General features: G+C 41.6%; 1 protein-coding gene across 1 annotated transcript in view; it reads right to left on the reverse strand.

The window, feature by feature from the left end:
- Window positions 1-15,716, reverse strand: part of LOC121934056 (macrophage mannose receptor 1-like) — a 59,300-nt gene that overhangs the window by 9,512 nt on the left and 34,072 nt on the right. Inside the window, exons 20-26 of the mRNA XM_042474040.1 lie at window positions 13,433-13,575; window positions 13,113-13,227; window positions 10,608-10,750; window positions 6,869-6,971; window positions 6,109-6,341; window positions 2,496-2,661; window positions 760-912 (exon numbers count right to left, since the gene is read on the reverse strand). Of these exons, the coding sequence (XP_042329974.1) occupies window positions 760-912; window positions 2,496-2,661; window positions 6,109-6,341; window positions 6,869-6,971; window positions 10,608-10,750; window positions 13,113-13,227; window positions 13,433-13,575 (1,056 nt within the window). The remainder of the gene's footprint in view (window positions 1-759; window positions 913-2,495; window positions 2,662-6,108; window positions 6,342-6,868; window positions 6,972-10,607; window positions 10,751-13,112; window positions 13,228-13,432; window positions 13,576-15,716) is intronic.

Here is a 15,716-nt window from a genome sequence, read left to right on the forward strand (position 1 = left end):
ATAATAATAATAATAATAATAATAATAATAATAATAATAATAATAATAATGGAAGGGAGAAGAAAATGTAAGAAAACTCAAAAGGCAAGGAGCAATGTGCTTCTAGTTTAGTGCTTGTTTACTGGGATTTTTTAATTTAGGAGAAATTAAAATTAAGAAATTCTTATTCTCATACTATGTGTTGTGATAAGATTGCTCAATTTGAAATGGAGAATACATTTCATTTGTAAAGGTGGAAGAAAAAGTGGTATACAGTAGGTCTTTAACATTTGCTGGGGTTAAGGACATAGGACCCCTGTGAAAGCAAAAAAACAACAACAAAAGCCCTCAAAGAAAAACCTTTTTTTTTAACCTGAGAAAACACCTCTCTAGGAATATCTACGTTCTTCAGTGCAACTCTATGGCCAACATCCAGCATATGTTTGAATTGCACTGGATCACCTACAAATTCCTGGGAAAATGTCTTCTGTAGGAATCTCTAGGTCCTCCAATATGACTCTATAATCAATTTCTGGCAGAGTCATGTTGGAGAGAACGTCTAATCCGCAAATAATGAAATCTATAAAAATCAAAGCCACACATATGGAGGGCCAACTGTACTGAGAATGGAGAAGATGAAAAATGGAGTGAAAGGAGGTATTCTTTATATTCTTTATATAATAATTTGAAATATGGTATTACACTGGTTTACAAATTAGATAAGAACTCCATAGTATGAAACAGTATTGTTATTATGACCTAATTCAAAACATGACCCACCTATATGAGCACATCTCATTGATGCTGAAGGCCAGGACTGCCAGAAAGAGTAAAAGGAATAGCAATGAGCCCGGAAAGGAATCCAGGGACTGTGGGATTCTTTTGATTCAGGGCATCTTCCTGGGACCTCCGGAGGGTCTGTTGGAATTATACCTATAATGAAACAAATATTTTTTAAGAATAGTTTTCACTCCAAATGCAGTTAAAATGCCAAATGAAAAGGGATTTTTTTGCTATTATGCCAAAAAGAAAGCAATATTGGTGTCAATTGTAACTCTGTTGGGAAGAGGAATCAAAAGTCTCTACCACTGAGAAACCCCTCAGTGCTTTCCCCCCACAACTCACATACACTTGATAGTATTTGGGAAATTGACTCCTCTAAATAATTTTCCCCCTGAAGATTTAAATGTGTATACAGGATGATATGGGACTTCAGCATGAAGAGACAGGCAAAGCAATTTGCTGAAAGGTAAGTAGTGCTTGCTGAGTCAGGTCCTCAGTCCTGCAAAGAGCAGAGTTTCACTAGTGAAGCAAGCTCCAAGGCAGCAGAAAAACAGAAACCTCTTCCTCCTTACAGCCTCCAGATGCTCTTTGTGGGAAACTGGACAAAAGGGTGAAACAGACAGCCACTTTGTGGCAACCTCTAAGTGGTTTGGGGGCATGCTGTTTAGAAGACACACACCCCCAAGCTGGCAGGAAGCCGCTGTGAAGCTACCTGACTGAACAAATAGTGGGCAGCTTTGCAGGGCTCTGGCAGTGTGGCGTTTATATGGTCCATGCCACAGGAGTGCCACAAAGCTGTGATGCTGACAGAAAAGACAGCTTTTTGCCAGCTCAAAAAGGGGCAGCTTTCTTCAGCTTCTTTTCTGGCCAACAACAAGCAGGCTCAGGGTCACGGTGTGTTGTTGCCATGGCCTCAATCCAGCGATCAAAGGGGCAGCATCAAGCTTGGTGTCATGCCTGTCTGTTTCAGCCCTAGGTGTAAACCCAGGTCCAGAGGCAGATGAAAGGCCGGTCCTCCATCTTAGCTGCTACCACCCTGGCCTTGAAGGGAGAGACGAGGCAGCCACAGCTCCACCAGACCTAGGCTCAAGAGGAAAATGAAATGCCTTCCCTCTATCTCAGCTATCACAAGCCTTGGATGGTGACATGAACGGGCAGTATCTGCTGGATATTGGGGCTGTACAGACCGCCCCTAAGGGGTGTCCTGCAGCTGCCTCTCTCTATGCCAGATCGGGGCGGTAGCAACCGCATGCCGCATCCCCGATCTCACCTTTCCACAGTGCAAAAAGCAGCCACAAAAAGTGGCTCCTTTCTGTGCCATGGAGATGGGGCAGTAGCCGCCAGCACCATCTAGATGAAGAACCAGAGGAGCAGTGTGGTTCTGCGTGCCATGTGGTGCAGCACACGGCGTCACACCAGCCTGGGGGAGGATTCAAGGCAGGTGTTGGAAAGGCGGTATATAAATAAAATTTATTATTAATATTAGTAGTAGTATTATTCATGTCTTTTGAGATTATAAATTTGAAGGCAGGGAACTGTCAAATTAACAATCTCTTTAGGGGTGAAAATCAGGGTTTAAATATTTTAAATAAAATAAAATAAATATCCGCATAAGTCCTTCTGCAGATCACATATATAGTTAACACATAGAGTTAACCAAGTAGTTTGTCCTACTACTATATCCGGTCTCTTCCTTCTAATTAAGAATGTAAAAAATACATTGCTTTTCTTACCATGATATTTTTCACAGATAGAGAAATACGTTTCATTGCAAGTGCTTGTTTTCCAATGGCCATCAATGTCCAAGTAAACACAGGCAATGTTCTCTTTTGGCTCTTCTTCACCCCAGCTACTATACACCAGTCTCTGGTTACTTATCCATTTGTATTTCTTATTGGTCTACAAATAAAATGCATACAGAAGAAAATCACCTTGGCTTGGAAATGACTTTCTGGTTGATTTAGAAAATGGAGAAGCAAAACATTAGTACTGGTTTCCATCAGTAGAATCTACCAATGTTTCCTTTTAATTTAATTCTTAAGCCTCCTTCTTTTGTCTCTAACAGCAATTGTCAAGATCCAAGGTTAAACAGATGAAGAGATTAGCATGGCACCCTCCATCTATGGCAGGAAAGTGTGAAGGGATTGTGGGTGCTAGCATTGCCCATTATAAGAATTGCACAGTGGTTGGTAGGTGGGGAGATGGGAATTTCTATCATATTCTTCTTTTTAAAACTTCAGTGTCTTCCCATTCTGAGTATGATGAAATTATACATTTTAGCAAATACGTCAAAAACTAACAGAAATCAAATCCAACCCCCATTTGCATCAACTAATTTCAAAAGTGCAGTTATTCCTAGTATGGAGGACCTGTTGTAGAGACCTGCTATATAGTTTTTAAATATGAGGGGAGAAAGCAACAACCTTAAAGTAATATTAATATGGTTAGATATACAAGGGGCCTATTCCCACTATTAATAATAATAATAAAATTTTATTTATATTTCCCACCTCCCCCAGTGGAGGTGGAATTACAACCAGTAAAATCAAAGCAATACAATTACAAAATATCATGCTACATAAGATGATCAATAAAAACACATGAAGATACAGGTACAATCCTTCAAATAGTCAAATTGTCATCTCTTTTCTGTACTACTGAATCAGGTGTAAAGAGTTCTTTAAGATCCGTTATAGAAGATCATGTGGATAGGCCCGCCAGAAGAGATCTGTCTTAAGTGCCTTTTTGAAGGCTTCCAACATGGTGATGAGATGAATCTCTTCCGGTAAGTTGTTCCAAAGTGTGGGGGCCGCGGCTGTGAATGCTTTATGGGAAGTTGTAATTAGTCCGGTCTTTGTATATTCCAATAGTTTCTTCCCAGATGTTCTGAGAGTGTGGGGCTGATTGTGTAGGGAGAGGCGTTCCCTTAAGTAACTTGGGCCCAAGCCATGTAGGGCTTTAAAGGTAATAACCAACACTTTGTATTGAGCCAGGAAACTGATTGGCAGCTATTGTTTAAACTGGATCATGTCAAATCACAATCCGGTTTAAACCACTATGGTTCCAACTTGGGAATCGATTTGGAATCATTTCGTAAAGGGGGGCATGTTTTCCCCCCAGTTAACCCGCATCAAAAAGGAGCTGGGTTTTTCCGCTCCTTTTTGGGCTGAATCGATTTATTGTCAAATAAATTGGTTCAGCCTAGTGGGAACCTAGGGCAGATTCAAATCAGCCCCTCTCCGCCCCTCCTCCCAGCCGTACCTCCTTCCCTCCCGTGCACCCTCCTTCCTTTCTCTCCTCCTCCTCCTCCCCTCCTTACCTCCTGATTCCTGCCTGGGGGCCCTGGTGGTGGCAGTGATGTTGGTGGTGGCAGCGGCGGCGGTGGAGAAGCTGCCGGCCGGGGCTCATTGGACGTGCCTTCATCTATCCTCCAATGACATCCAGGATGGAGGCACGACCAATGGGCCCTGACAGGCAGCCTTCTCTGCTGCCGCCGCTGCCACTTCTATCCACCAGCTTCTGGGACTCATTGGATGTTCCTCCACCCTGGATGTCATTGGAGGACAGACGGAGGCACGGTGGATGGAGGCACGTCCAACGAGCCCCGGCCGGCAGCCTTCTCCGCCGACACCGCCACCAGGCCCCCAAAGCAGGACTCAGGAGGGAAGGAGGAGGAGGAGGAGATGAAGGGAGAGAGGGAGGGGATCAAGAAGGAAGACAGGAAAGAGGGAAGGAGGTATGGCTGGGAGGATGGAGGGAGGCATGGCAGGAGAGTCTGGGGAAGCCTCTCTTGCCATGTCAAAAAGAAGCCTGTCAAAACAGGCATGTGGATTCCTGAAAGGAATCCTGAAACCAGCGCAAACATAGTGGGAACCACTGTGTTTGCTGAACCAATTTCAGGATTCGGTTCAGGAATCGAATCTACAGGTAAGTGGGAATGGGCCAAAGGTTTCAAACCTAGATTTTTAACAGTTGCACTTAAAGCCTAATTTCTCCAATGGTCAGATTTTTAAACTATTAAGTTTTTTCCATTCCAAGTATGAAGAAAACAGCAAAATTTGGTAAAATCTTATTAAACAATTGAACAAAAATGAAATCTATCCCATATCAAAACATTAGGTCCCCTACCCTCCAATGAGAATCCATTGGAAATTGGCAGTATGTTTGTGGGAAATCTTTTTCTGCATATATATCTATAAATGCAAAGAGCTCCTACTTGTGAAGTAGCACTTTGATTGTGCAAGAACGCATAATCCGTATGTGTGGAGAAATGTGTATGTTCTTCCCAAAATCCAGTGTTTTTTGGGGGAGGAGGAAGGTGCATGTTTCAGGTGATAGGGTAGGCCTAGCCTATATAACCTTGATGGCAGACCTATGGTGGGCGTGCCAGAGATACCCTGGTACCCAGTGAAGAGAAGGTAGAACAAGCTCACATTCCTCCCAGATCTTTCCCGGCCTCCAGCTGCCTTTCCAGAGGCAGCTGGAGGCCAGGAAGGGTGCAGGAGTAACAGGCGCTTGCCTGTTCCTCCTCTTCTCAGACCTTTCCTGGCCTCCAGCTGCCTCTCCCCCACAAACATCAAAGGACAATAGTCTATTAGGGTGCAACTACTAGAGTTCAGGATTTTTGACTCACTAGATATCATTTAATAACTGTTAGAAATTCTGGGGAATTGTTCTGGAACATAGTTTAGAATCAGAATAAAACTGTGGAATACTATACTTGAGGAGTGAGATAAAACTAAAATAAATCAATATAGACTATGGTTTATGGCTTCTTTATTTATTTACTGGATTTATGACTCCACCTTTCATCTTGGTTATTTATTTAGTTCACTATTGTTAATACTGATTAGCAATAACTCTTTAAGATTTAATGGAGAGTTCTTTCCAGGTTGATCTGGAGTTGCTAGAGACTGAAGTTTCTGCATGCAAAGCATATGCCCTCTCACTGTGGTTTAATCTCAAACTCAAGAAACTGGGCTGTCTTCTGATTCTTTGGCTGAACCAGAGAATGGAATGATGGAAAGCAAATGGAAATGCCTTATGTTCCCTGATCCTGGACTTCAGTGCACCTTTGTGCATTTCTCTCTGCAATAAGAGACAGAATTACAATTCTATCTGTGGTAAGAGATAAAATTTCCCCTTCATTGGGAATTTTCACATCTCATCATGCAGAAAGGTCACTTATTTATAGATCAGCAAACTGATGCCTTTTGCAGATGTCACAATGAACAGACAACAGTTAAAGGGATATGCTCAGAGGTGGGCATGTCTCCACATATACTTTGTCCATATACTTTTCTGAATACAACCCCTTGGTGTAGATGAAGAACATCTTGTTCTTACCAGATTGCTGTTTAGACCAATCCACACAGGCTCCTTGTATTTTAACACCTGTAGCCATAAGAATGACTGGATGTAGGGATTTACTATGCTGGCAATCTCTGAGTTTTCAGATTTACACCTTTTTCTTGCATCTTCCCATGTCATTTTGGGACTAACAAGAGAATAACTGCTGTTTCCATAAAGGGTATATCCAGAAGCTGGAACAGTTGCCTCAGAGACAGGTAATATACTATCTGTAGCAAAGGAATGGGGGAAAAGAGCAGAGGTCAGTTTAAACTGTACAGTCATAAAAATATAAATTGATACCACTTGACATTGAAATTCTAAATACTGTCTTCTGTAAGACTGAAATTACTAGAAGTCTGAAATAAAAATAATGAAAGTCTTGGACCTGAAGATACAACATTTTGTCAAAAGGAAAAATTATAGTCAAGTTCTAAGTAAAATACAACTTGGACCATGTCTCATAATCAGTTTTATTTAGTCATAAAAAAGTCAATTAAATACCCAGCAACAGGGCCTATTTGAAAGTTTTCATTCTTTCAAGAGAAGCCAAAAGACTGTTCCTCAATTGGCATCCTAACCTCTCCAGCTCCTGATTAACAGAATCCCCGTTTTTCATTTAAAATGACTTCAGTGAACAGTTGTATGTGCAAAAATGGTGGTACTGACTCATGTAAATTCTGTTCTTGCTTTCCAATGAAAGCTTATGTGTAGGACTGAAACCTGCCACTAAGTATAGATCTCTTCTAAAACTTACCAGTCTTCCTTTGACAGACATAGCTTCTTTTAATTTCACATCTTCCATCTCTCCAATATCCTGCTAATTTCTCGGGCTTCCAAAGCATAAACACACAGTCACCCTGGGGAATGAGTAAAAATCATCTTTAATATGTGTTTCACTTTATTCACCTCTACTATGCCAAGGGAGGTGGAGTTGCAGTGGTCTATCATGATTCTTCCTCACCAGCTGCTCCATCACACAGTCTGCTGGGTTTGAGTGTTTGTATCTGGCATTGGGTGGTTGGGACAGAATAAGGATTCTGTTGGTGTGCCACCCACACAGCTGCTCAACAGTCTCCCTTTCTGACCTGGCTAAGTTGGTCTCAGTGGTGATGCTAAAATCCCCTCAGCTTGTTGTACTGAGGACTTCCTTGCTGAGACCACCCTTTTGGGAGCAGCTCAGGACTTCACATCTTCTATGATGACCATGGCTCTGTCTCATATAATAGCTGGGGCATCCACAATGCAAATCACACGCAGAACATGGTTTTCTGTGCTAGGATGATGATCTTGGATGTGGAGGAACTTTGTTATCACTACCCAGATCACTACTTTAGACTCACTGGGACTCAGAGCCTCTGCATGGATGGGGGGATTAAGATGGTCTTCCCCAGGAGACTCATGCATCCAAATGGATTCCTGATGGATTTTGGGGAGTTCCCTTTTGCCTTGGCAGGTGATCTTGTCAAAACCCTGTCTGATCTCTGGAATAGGGAAATGGCCAGAGTGGTGGACATAATCATATCTAAGTGTCCACCCCAACAGAATGGAGCCCACATAGTCCCCTGATAGTCCCCTGATTCATTATGGAACTGGTGGTGATGAAACAAATAGGATGGAGACTGAGCACTGATGACAGAAAACTCAGAACAAGTCTGATTTAACATGGGATAGAGCCCATTAGAAAGCCTATTCTGTGATGGTGGCAGCAGCAAAGAAACCATTATTCTCTGTTATCATTGCATTTGCACAGTGTTGTCTAGTGGAGCTGTTTCAAGTGCTATGGGGAGCCCTTATATTCTGCTCCATTGGAGCATCTGGTAGACAATTCAGAAGCCCACTATGAAGAATTTGTACCCGTTACAGATAAAATTGCTCAGATCTGCTGCAAATTGGATGTTGAAGTTAATACAAGTTTAGTGGATGTAATCTTGGTCCCTGCTTAGCCCAGGCTAATGGTTACATTTCACTTTGTGCAGTCTAAGGATATGGACAGGATCCTTAGAAATGTGAGAGCCTCCACATGTCCCCTGGACCCTTGCCCTTCTTGGTTTATAAAAGCAGCCAGAGGAAGAATGGCCAAGTGGGGAATGGGATTAGTGAATGCCTCACTACAATAAGGCAGAGTTCCTACTTAAAAGACACTGTGATGAAGCCCTTACTTTAAAAAAACTTATCCCTGAACCTGACTACAATGAATAACTACCAGCTACTCTCCAATATTACATTTTGGGGCAAGGTTCTGGAGCATATAGTGGCTTCCCAGTTCCAGGGACTGAAATGGATTACTTAATCCATTTCAACCTGGCATCAGGCCTGACTATTGGACAGAGACAGCTTTGGTTGCATTGGTAGATGACCTACAAAGGGAACTGGTTCTGCTGGACCTTTCAGCAGCATCCGATGGCATCAACTATGGTGTCCTTCTGAGCTATCTCTCTGAGATGTCACTTGGGAGCACTGTTCTGTGGTGGTTCCAGTCCTTCTTGGGAGTTTATTGTGTGCAGTTTTAATGCCGACCCATGCACAGGATGGGATTGAGATGGAACGGGTTAAAACTGATGTTACTGCACGCAAAATTGCTGCTGCACTGCCACCTGACCATCACCTGTCCTCCAGCAGTGCTCTGGTGGCCAATTTTGGAAAGCTTCCTGAAATTTCAGATCTGCAGCTTGGGTGGGCTCCTAGTTTCAAAACTGTTCACTTTACAGCAGCAGTCAGGAGTGTGTTTTACACAGTTAAAACTGGTGTGCCAGCTGAGTCCTTTCCTTGAGAAATAAGTTCTGGCTTTGTTGACACATGCCTTGATAGCATCCTGCTTGGATTACTGTAAGACATTCTACTTTGGGCTGCTCTGGAAACTGTTCAGAAACTGCAGCACATCCAAAGGGTCAGGTTTCTGACTTGGACAGGTTATTGAGATCATATAACCCCCATATTAATGAAACACCTCTAGATGCCAATCAATTTCTGGACATAATTTGAAGTGCTGGTTATGATTTTTAAAGTTCTTACACAGCTTGGGCCCAGACTACCTGTATATCCCTATGAGTCTGCCCATTTTCTAAGATCTTCAAGGGAAGGATATTACTCAGTCCCACCACCAACCCAGGCATGCCTGGTGATGAGGACCGGAGAGACAACCTTTTCTGTGTCTGCTCCCAAGTTATGGAACTCCCTTCCATAACTTGGGAGAAGTCTGCTTGGCCCTCTCCTTGCTATCTTTCCACCAGCAGGTAAATATCATTTTTTTAAAGAAAACTTTTGGTTTTTAATATATGTGGCAGATAGAGCTGTTAATGAATGGATGTAGTGTTTTGATTTTATCATGTTTTAAGCAACTTTTAATTCTGTTTTTAACTTGTTTTAATGCTGTTTTGAACTTGTGATTTTAAAATAGAAATTTAAATTGTGTTTTAATTATTGTATTAACAATCGTCTAATTGTATTGTGCTTTGAAAACATTATACACTGACTTTGTTCCTGTGTTGGGAGAAAGGTGTGATACAAATAAAATAAATAAATGCCTCTAGCTTTCATTTTGATGCTGTAGTTTTTAGGACTATATCAGATGATCTGTAGATGAATATCAGTCACATCGCAACACTAGCCTAATTGCCTAATGTTTTTTTACTACTGTGTGAGTTTTCACACTTTTTTTCATTTTGGATTTTTTCCATCCTGAAATGCTTGTTTGTGGACTTTTGTGTAAAATATAATCTTTTAGTACATTTTTCTGTGCAAAATCAATGGTGGTGGTGGGGGGGTTGTATCCCCTCCCCCCAAAGCTCACAAAAATGGAGGCATGTTACTAGTCTGCGGGACAATTTAAACAAAAAAAACCCTCACAGCAACGGACTGTTTTTCAATAAATCATGAAATTCTTTCTGTTCAAGGATGATAACATTTGTGAATATTCACTACATCCCTATTGGTAAGGCAAAACCTTCTGTTCAGGTGAAGGAAGTAGTAACTGAATCATACTCTGACTTATGGCCCAGCTGATGTTCCACAAAGTAGTGACACTGCCTAATTGCTGATTTTTCAACTCCTTTCACACAAGTTCATTGGACTGAGATGCTTTACAATTCATTTTCTGCCTCAGCTGCCTTGCCCTCATCCTTACTCCTTGATCTGTTGGAAAGGGGAAATCTGGGCTTCTCACTTGTGTTGCAAGGTGACTAATCAAAGACAAAGTGAATCACTGCTCTCCTTCCCAAGGTGTGAAAATAGTGTTAATGAGGTGACTGTGGTACGTTGCTTTTTAATTGTTTTTGTCATGGCTTTTCTCATACGATTTTACAGTATTTATGTTTTAACATGATATCATTTAAATTGTGTTTTAATCTTCTATTTTAAAACCATATACATTGTTTTAATTTGTGTGTTTGAGTTCCATTTGGGAAAAGGGCTGGATATAAGTTAAACAAACAAACAAATAAACAAACCCTGCACCCAAGGGAAAAAGATGAAAATACTCTACAGGTATCACTTACATTGTATCTTGGGGCACCTGGGGACCAGTTTGTATAGTAGACGCCACTTCCATCTGTCCATAAGAACCGATTTTCCCAATTCCTATCATTCAGTCCAATCCAGGGGCCACTTGAAGAGCTTTTCAAGTGTACTGTGAGGAAAGCTGGGTGAAAATAAAGAAACAATTTATCATAAAGCATTTGGCAGTCACATGCCTTTCATCCACAAGTGAGCAATACAGGATGTCTTCAACTCAGCTGATTATATTTTGACCATACTTTCTTTAAAAATTCCTCTCATGTGGGGATAGGGAGCTACAACCCTCCAGATACTCCATGACTGCATCTCCCACCAGTCTTAGTCAGTATGGCCAAAAGGTGGTTGATTATGGGGACTGTAGTTCAGGATCATCTGAAAGGATACGGGTTCCTTGTCTCTGCTAGAATGTAACAACAATAATATTTTTAAAAATACACTTAAACTCACAAGACAGTCACCTATAGGAGTGTATTGCTTTCTGATCCTAGAAAGAAAAGAAACATGTAACCATTAAGATAATCCTCTCTTTGTTTGTTTCAACCCATATGGAAGCTGGAGTTTGGGTTAACCAACACAAAACCAATAGCAGTGAAAACAGAATTGCTCAGAATGGATTACACACTTGAGAGACAGCATCCACATTGCAGCAATAATCCAGTTTGACACCACTTGAACTGCTGTGGCTCAAGGCTATGGAATTCTGGGCAAGGCAGTTAGCTGTGGCACCAGAGCTCTTTATTGCTGCAGTGAGAATACAGCCTAATATTCAATTCTCTTTTTTTATTACAATGGACCCTTACCTTACGTGCGTGATCTGAACTGAACCTTACCCTACCTCTGCGTAAGGCAAAAAATGTGTATGTTTGAGCCCCATTGAATATAATGGGGCTTGGGCACAGCGGCATGTGTGTGCCACAGGTGCATGCGCCATTCATTGTATTGCCACACAGCTTCAGCATAAGCTGAAAGATGTGAATAGTGCCCCCACATATTGTGCAGGTGCACTGTACTAAAGTTATATTTATACATTTTTAATGATTTTGTATTGTTTTAAGTTGTATTGTTTTAAATTTGCTGTACACTGCCTTGAATGCCTATACTGGGGGAAAGGTGGGATATAAGTAAATAAAATAACAACAATAACAGCAACAACAACAACAACAACAACAATAACAATAATACAAGCCTTGTTCTCAAAACTACTGTTTTCACAAACTTCATTTGGGTACACAACAAAGCTAATTTAGGGCAAATAAGATGCCAGGATTACTGATCAAAAGATGTAAAAGATGTTGCTCTGCTACTTCATCTCTTCCTTCTTAACAAAATATTTAGGAAGAAAAAAAAGATAGAAAGAAAAATATTGGAGGACTTCTAGTACATGCTCCTCCACTAAATTTGATGAATCAGGCAGGGAGCTTCCATTGTAAGACTAAAGGGACATCCTTAGTCATGTCACTGAGACACTGGTAGGTTGGCAAGATACTGTTAATCATTAAAGTAACACATGCATTTTATACTAAATGAAAAGAAAAGCAGGCAACGTACCTGTAACTGTGGTTCTTCGAATGGTCATCTATGAACTCACATACTGTATATGGGAATCTCTGTGCCTGCACAGACCATCTTCAGAAACTTCTAGAGTTAGATCTCTTTGACTAAGGGCCCATACTACACATGCTCAGTATGGTTCCCACTGAAACCTCCTCAGTTCCATGTCTGCCAGAGCAGTCAACAAACAAGGGAGTCAAGCATAGCAGTAGAGGGAAGGTGGGTAGTCTGTGTGAATTCAAAGAACCACAGTTACAGCAACATGCTTTTCTTTTTTGTAGTCTCTGTGACTCACACATATGGGAGATTAGTAGGTTAGACACACCTGTTTGGGAGGGCTGGATCACAGACAAGCCAAAGCAAGTAGAATCTCTAACCAGAATATTAACTCTGGTCAGCTGACTCCCAGAGAAAGGTTTTAAGACATGAAGCCCTATTCTGACAGGTCTGTTGAGAAAAGGGTCTATAACAGGAACACTTGGGCTCCCTCAAGCAAAGGACGCACATAGAATGACTGTTCATCTGGGGGGAATCTTCATTCCACAGAAGACACACCTCTTCAAGTATGCTGTAGACGCCATAAATTGAAGAAGAGTCAGAAAGCACAAGCCAAAGAAAACTAGTTAACACATGAAGTTCCTTTTGATGTGGTTGTGATAGTGGACAACAGAGAGCTGAGAAGTTGGGAGAGGAGGCTCAGCTAAAGAGATCTAGTTCTATATTTTTCTGAAGATGGTTTATATGTGTGAGTCACAAAACCACAAAGATCAATCAACCACAAAGGAAGGAAGGAAGGAAGGAAGGAAGGAAGGAAGGAAGGAAGGATGGATCCATATTGTAGCCTATCCTGTGCTAAGTTAACTTGTGTAGGGAGTCTTGCATTTTTAAAACAGTTAAGCCTACATGAACAATCTGTTTTAATGAAACAAGCATACCTTGAACAGTTTTGCTTGATATGGAAGCCAGATTTCCTCCTAGGTTTTTGCAATCAGCACGTGCAGCAATCCAGTTTTTCCTATCTTCTTCATTAAAACCGTATATTCGGAAGCACTGTAAGTGAAAGAAAAACACCCCTCAAAATCCTATCAATTATGTCAAAATTCAGAATCAATCTTGATACCATTTATCATGAAATGGTACAAGCATAGCAGATATAAATAATTAGCAATTTATTAATTTATTTTAAAAATTATCACACATGCTACAATATATGAAAAGAGTTGGTTTATCAAGCTATTTCCTATGTTTTCGTTACCTTGTTATCAAACAAATGCCAGCCTTCAGGGCACCCTCCAAGAGGCTCAGCTGACGTGGGAGTAACAGATGAAGGGACAGAACTATTGTGTCTTTCACAAATAAAGCCATTCTCAGCACCACAATTTATATCATTCCATAAACCTGAATGGAGACATATTTAATCAGCTGGCGGGTTTAAAATTATTCCTCCACCACCACCACCTCCTCACAAAAAAGGAACAACTGTGTTTCAAGTACATGTTACTGATGAAATAATAATAATAGCAACAGGAGCAGTAACAACAAAAACCATACAGGTCGGTGTCAACTCTTGTATAGCACTACACTTGCTTTCTATGATATACATGTCAATAATTGCAGATTGTGGCCTGAAGTTGCATGTTAAAATCAAGTAGAACTAGGTCTAGTCTAGTTTGTAATGGAAAATATTTATACTGTCTATGCTGCCATAATATCCATACTAGAAGGAAAGAAGCCTATAAAAATGATAAATGATCAGATTTATATGTGTAAACTGCTTATAGTCATATGGATGTTAATGGTTTTAAAATAATATATCTATACTGTCTTTAGTCTGAAAGACTGTGTAGTCTTTCACAAGATCTCTCTTCTTTACACACTTGCACACCTAGACTGGAATCTTGTTAGTGCAATATACCAATAAAGTTACCTCAGCACCAATGATGATGGGAGCAGGAAAATCCACTGGGTGATCTTGGGCAAGTCACACTCAACCTCAGAGGACTGCAATGGCAAGCCCTCTCTGAAGAAACTTGCAAGAAAACTCTGTGATGGGTGTGCCTTAGAGTTGCCACAAATCACAAACAACTTAAAGGCAAACAACACACACATTTCCTGCAGCCAGGAAGTGAGGCATTGGAAAGCTCAGCTGTTCAGAGTTTGCAGATTCTGCCTCTGTCCTTTTATGTCTTCCTATGTGAGTTTGGAAAAAAAACTTCAATCTCTCGCTCAGTTGGCTTATTTCAACTGCAAGGCTCTGGCCATAATATGAATAGGTTATGTTGGAGGATAAATTCGGCTACTACTTATTAAAGCTTAGTCTTAATATGAGCTATGCTGGAGGGAAAGTGAGCTATAATTATAATTATAACTATGGTGGGTTACAAACCACCGAAAAGCGGCGCTCTGCCGCTGCCGCCACCGGTTGTTGCATCTGGGAACTGCAGCAGCCAAACTGCGCGGTTCCCGGACGCAGCAAAGAAGAAGCACCAAAATGGTGCTTCTTCTTGTGCCCTGGATGGGACGACACGAGGCGCTATTCGTGCACTCGTGGTGTCACATCCGGGGCGTGACGTGCGGACGCTAAGTGTCCAGCACGTAAAGATGGCGACGCCCGTGTGTATAGGGCACCGCCATCTTTACGCCCTCATCACGTGCTAGGGGCGAGGCCGGTGTGGACGCTAGGTCCTCGGCCAACCCCTAGCACGTGACGGGGCACCAGAAGGGCCCGTCTGTAACAGGCCTATGTGACCCTGGAAAAACCCTCTCTAGCTTATCTGACATAGGTGGCCAACAGGGTTCCAGCCAAAATATGGATGTGATATATCGGAGGATGAATTGGGCTATAGTCTATGAAAGCTTATTGTAAATATGAGGTGTAAGACTTTAAGATGTCACAAGCTTCTTTGAGGATAGACTGATTTTCTATGCTTTCAATGTACACTTATAAGTGAAATAATGATTTAGACTATGAATCCAGTAAGTTCCAGATTTCACCACATGTAGAGCAGATTTATTAAAATCAGTTTACATTAAGGAGCTTATCCTTTGGTCAAATAAGCTGTCTTACCTCTTCCAGCTTCAGTTCTGGATCCGGGATGCCCCCGGATGTTATCATAACTAAATCGCAACTGATCTAGCTGAGATGCTGCCACTCAGATGCATCCCAGATTGAAGCCTCACTCAGTCAGCTAATTTTTTAAGTAGGAAGTTCCCTGACTTCAAAAAAGTGCATCCTAGATCCAGAATTGAAGCCGGGAGAGATAAACTGGCTTATTTGTTCATGGGATAAGCTTCTAAATCCAATTTACCAAGGGCCCACTGTACTTAACCTAAGGTCTGAAACAGATGGGCCAAAAGGGCCACCCTTGGGCTGCATTGGGGGCATGGCATTTACACAACGCATGCTCTGAATGTGTCCAGACGCCACACTGAACCTGCCCCACCATGCAAGAGCCAGGCCAAAAAGCAGCCAGTTCAGGACTGTGGCAGCAGCCCAGATCCGGACCAGGGACATCCTGCAGCAATCGGGGTGGGAGTGG

The sequence above is a fragment of the Sceloporus undulatus genome, chromosome 6, assembly GCF_019175285.1.
Source record: "Sceloporus undulatus isolate JIND9_A2432 ecotype Alabama chromosome 6, SceUnd_v1.1, whole genome shotgun sequence".
Classification (NCBI taxonomy): domain Eukaryota; kingdom Metazoa; phylum Chordata; class Lepidosauria; order Squamata; family Phrynosomatidae; genus Sceloporus; species Sceloporus undulatus.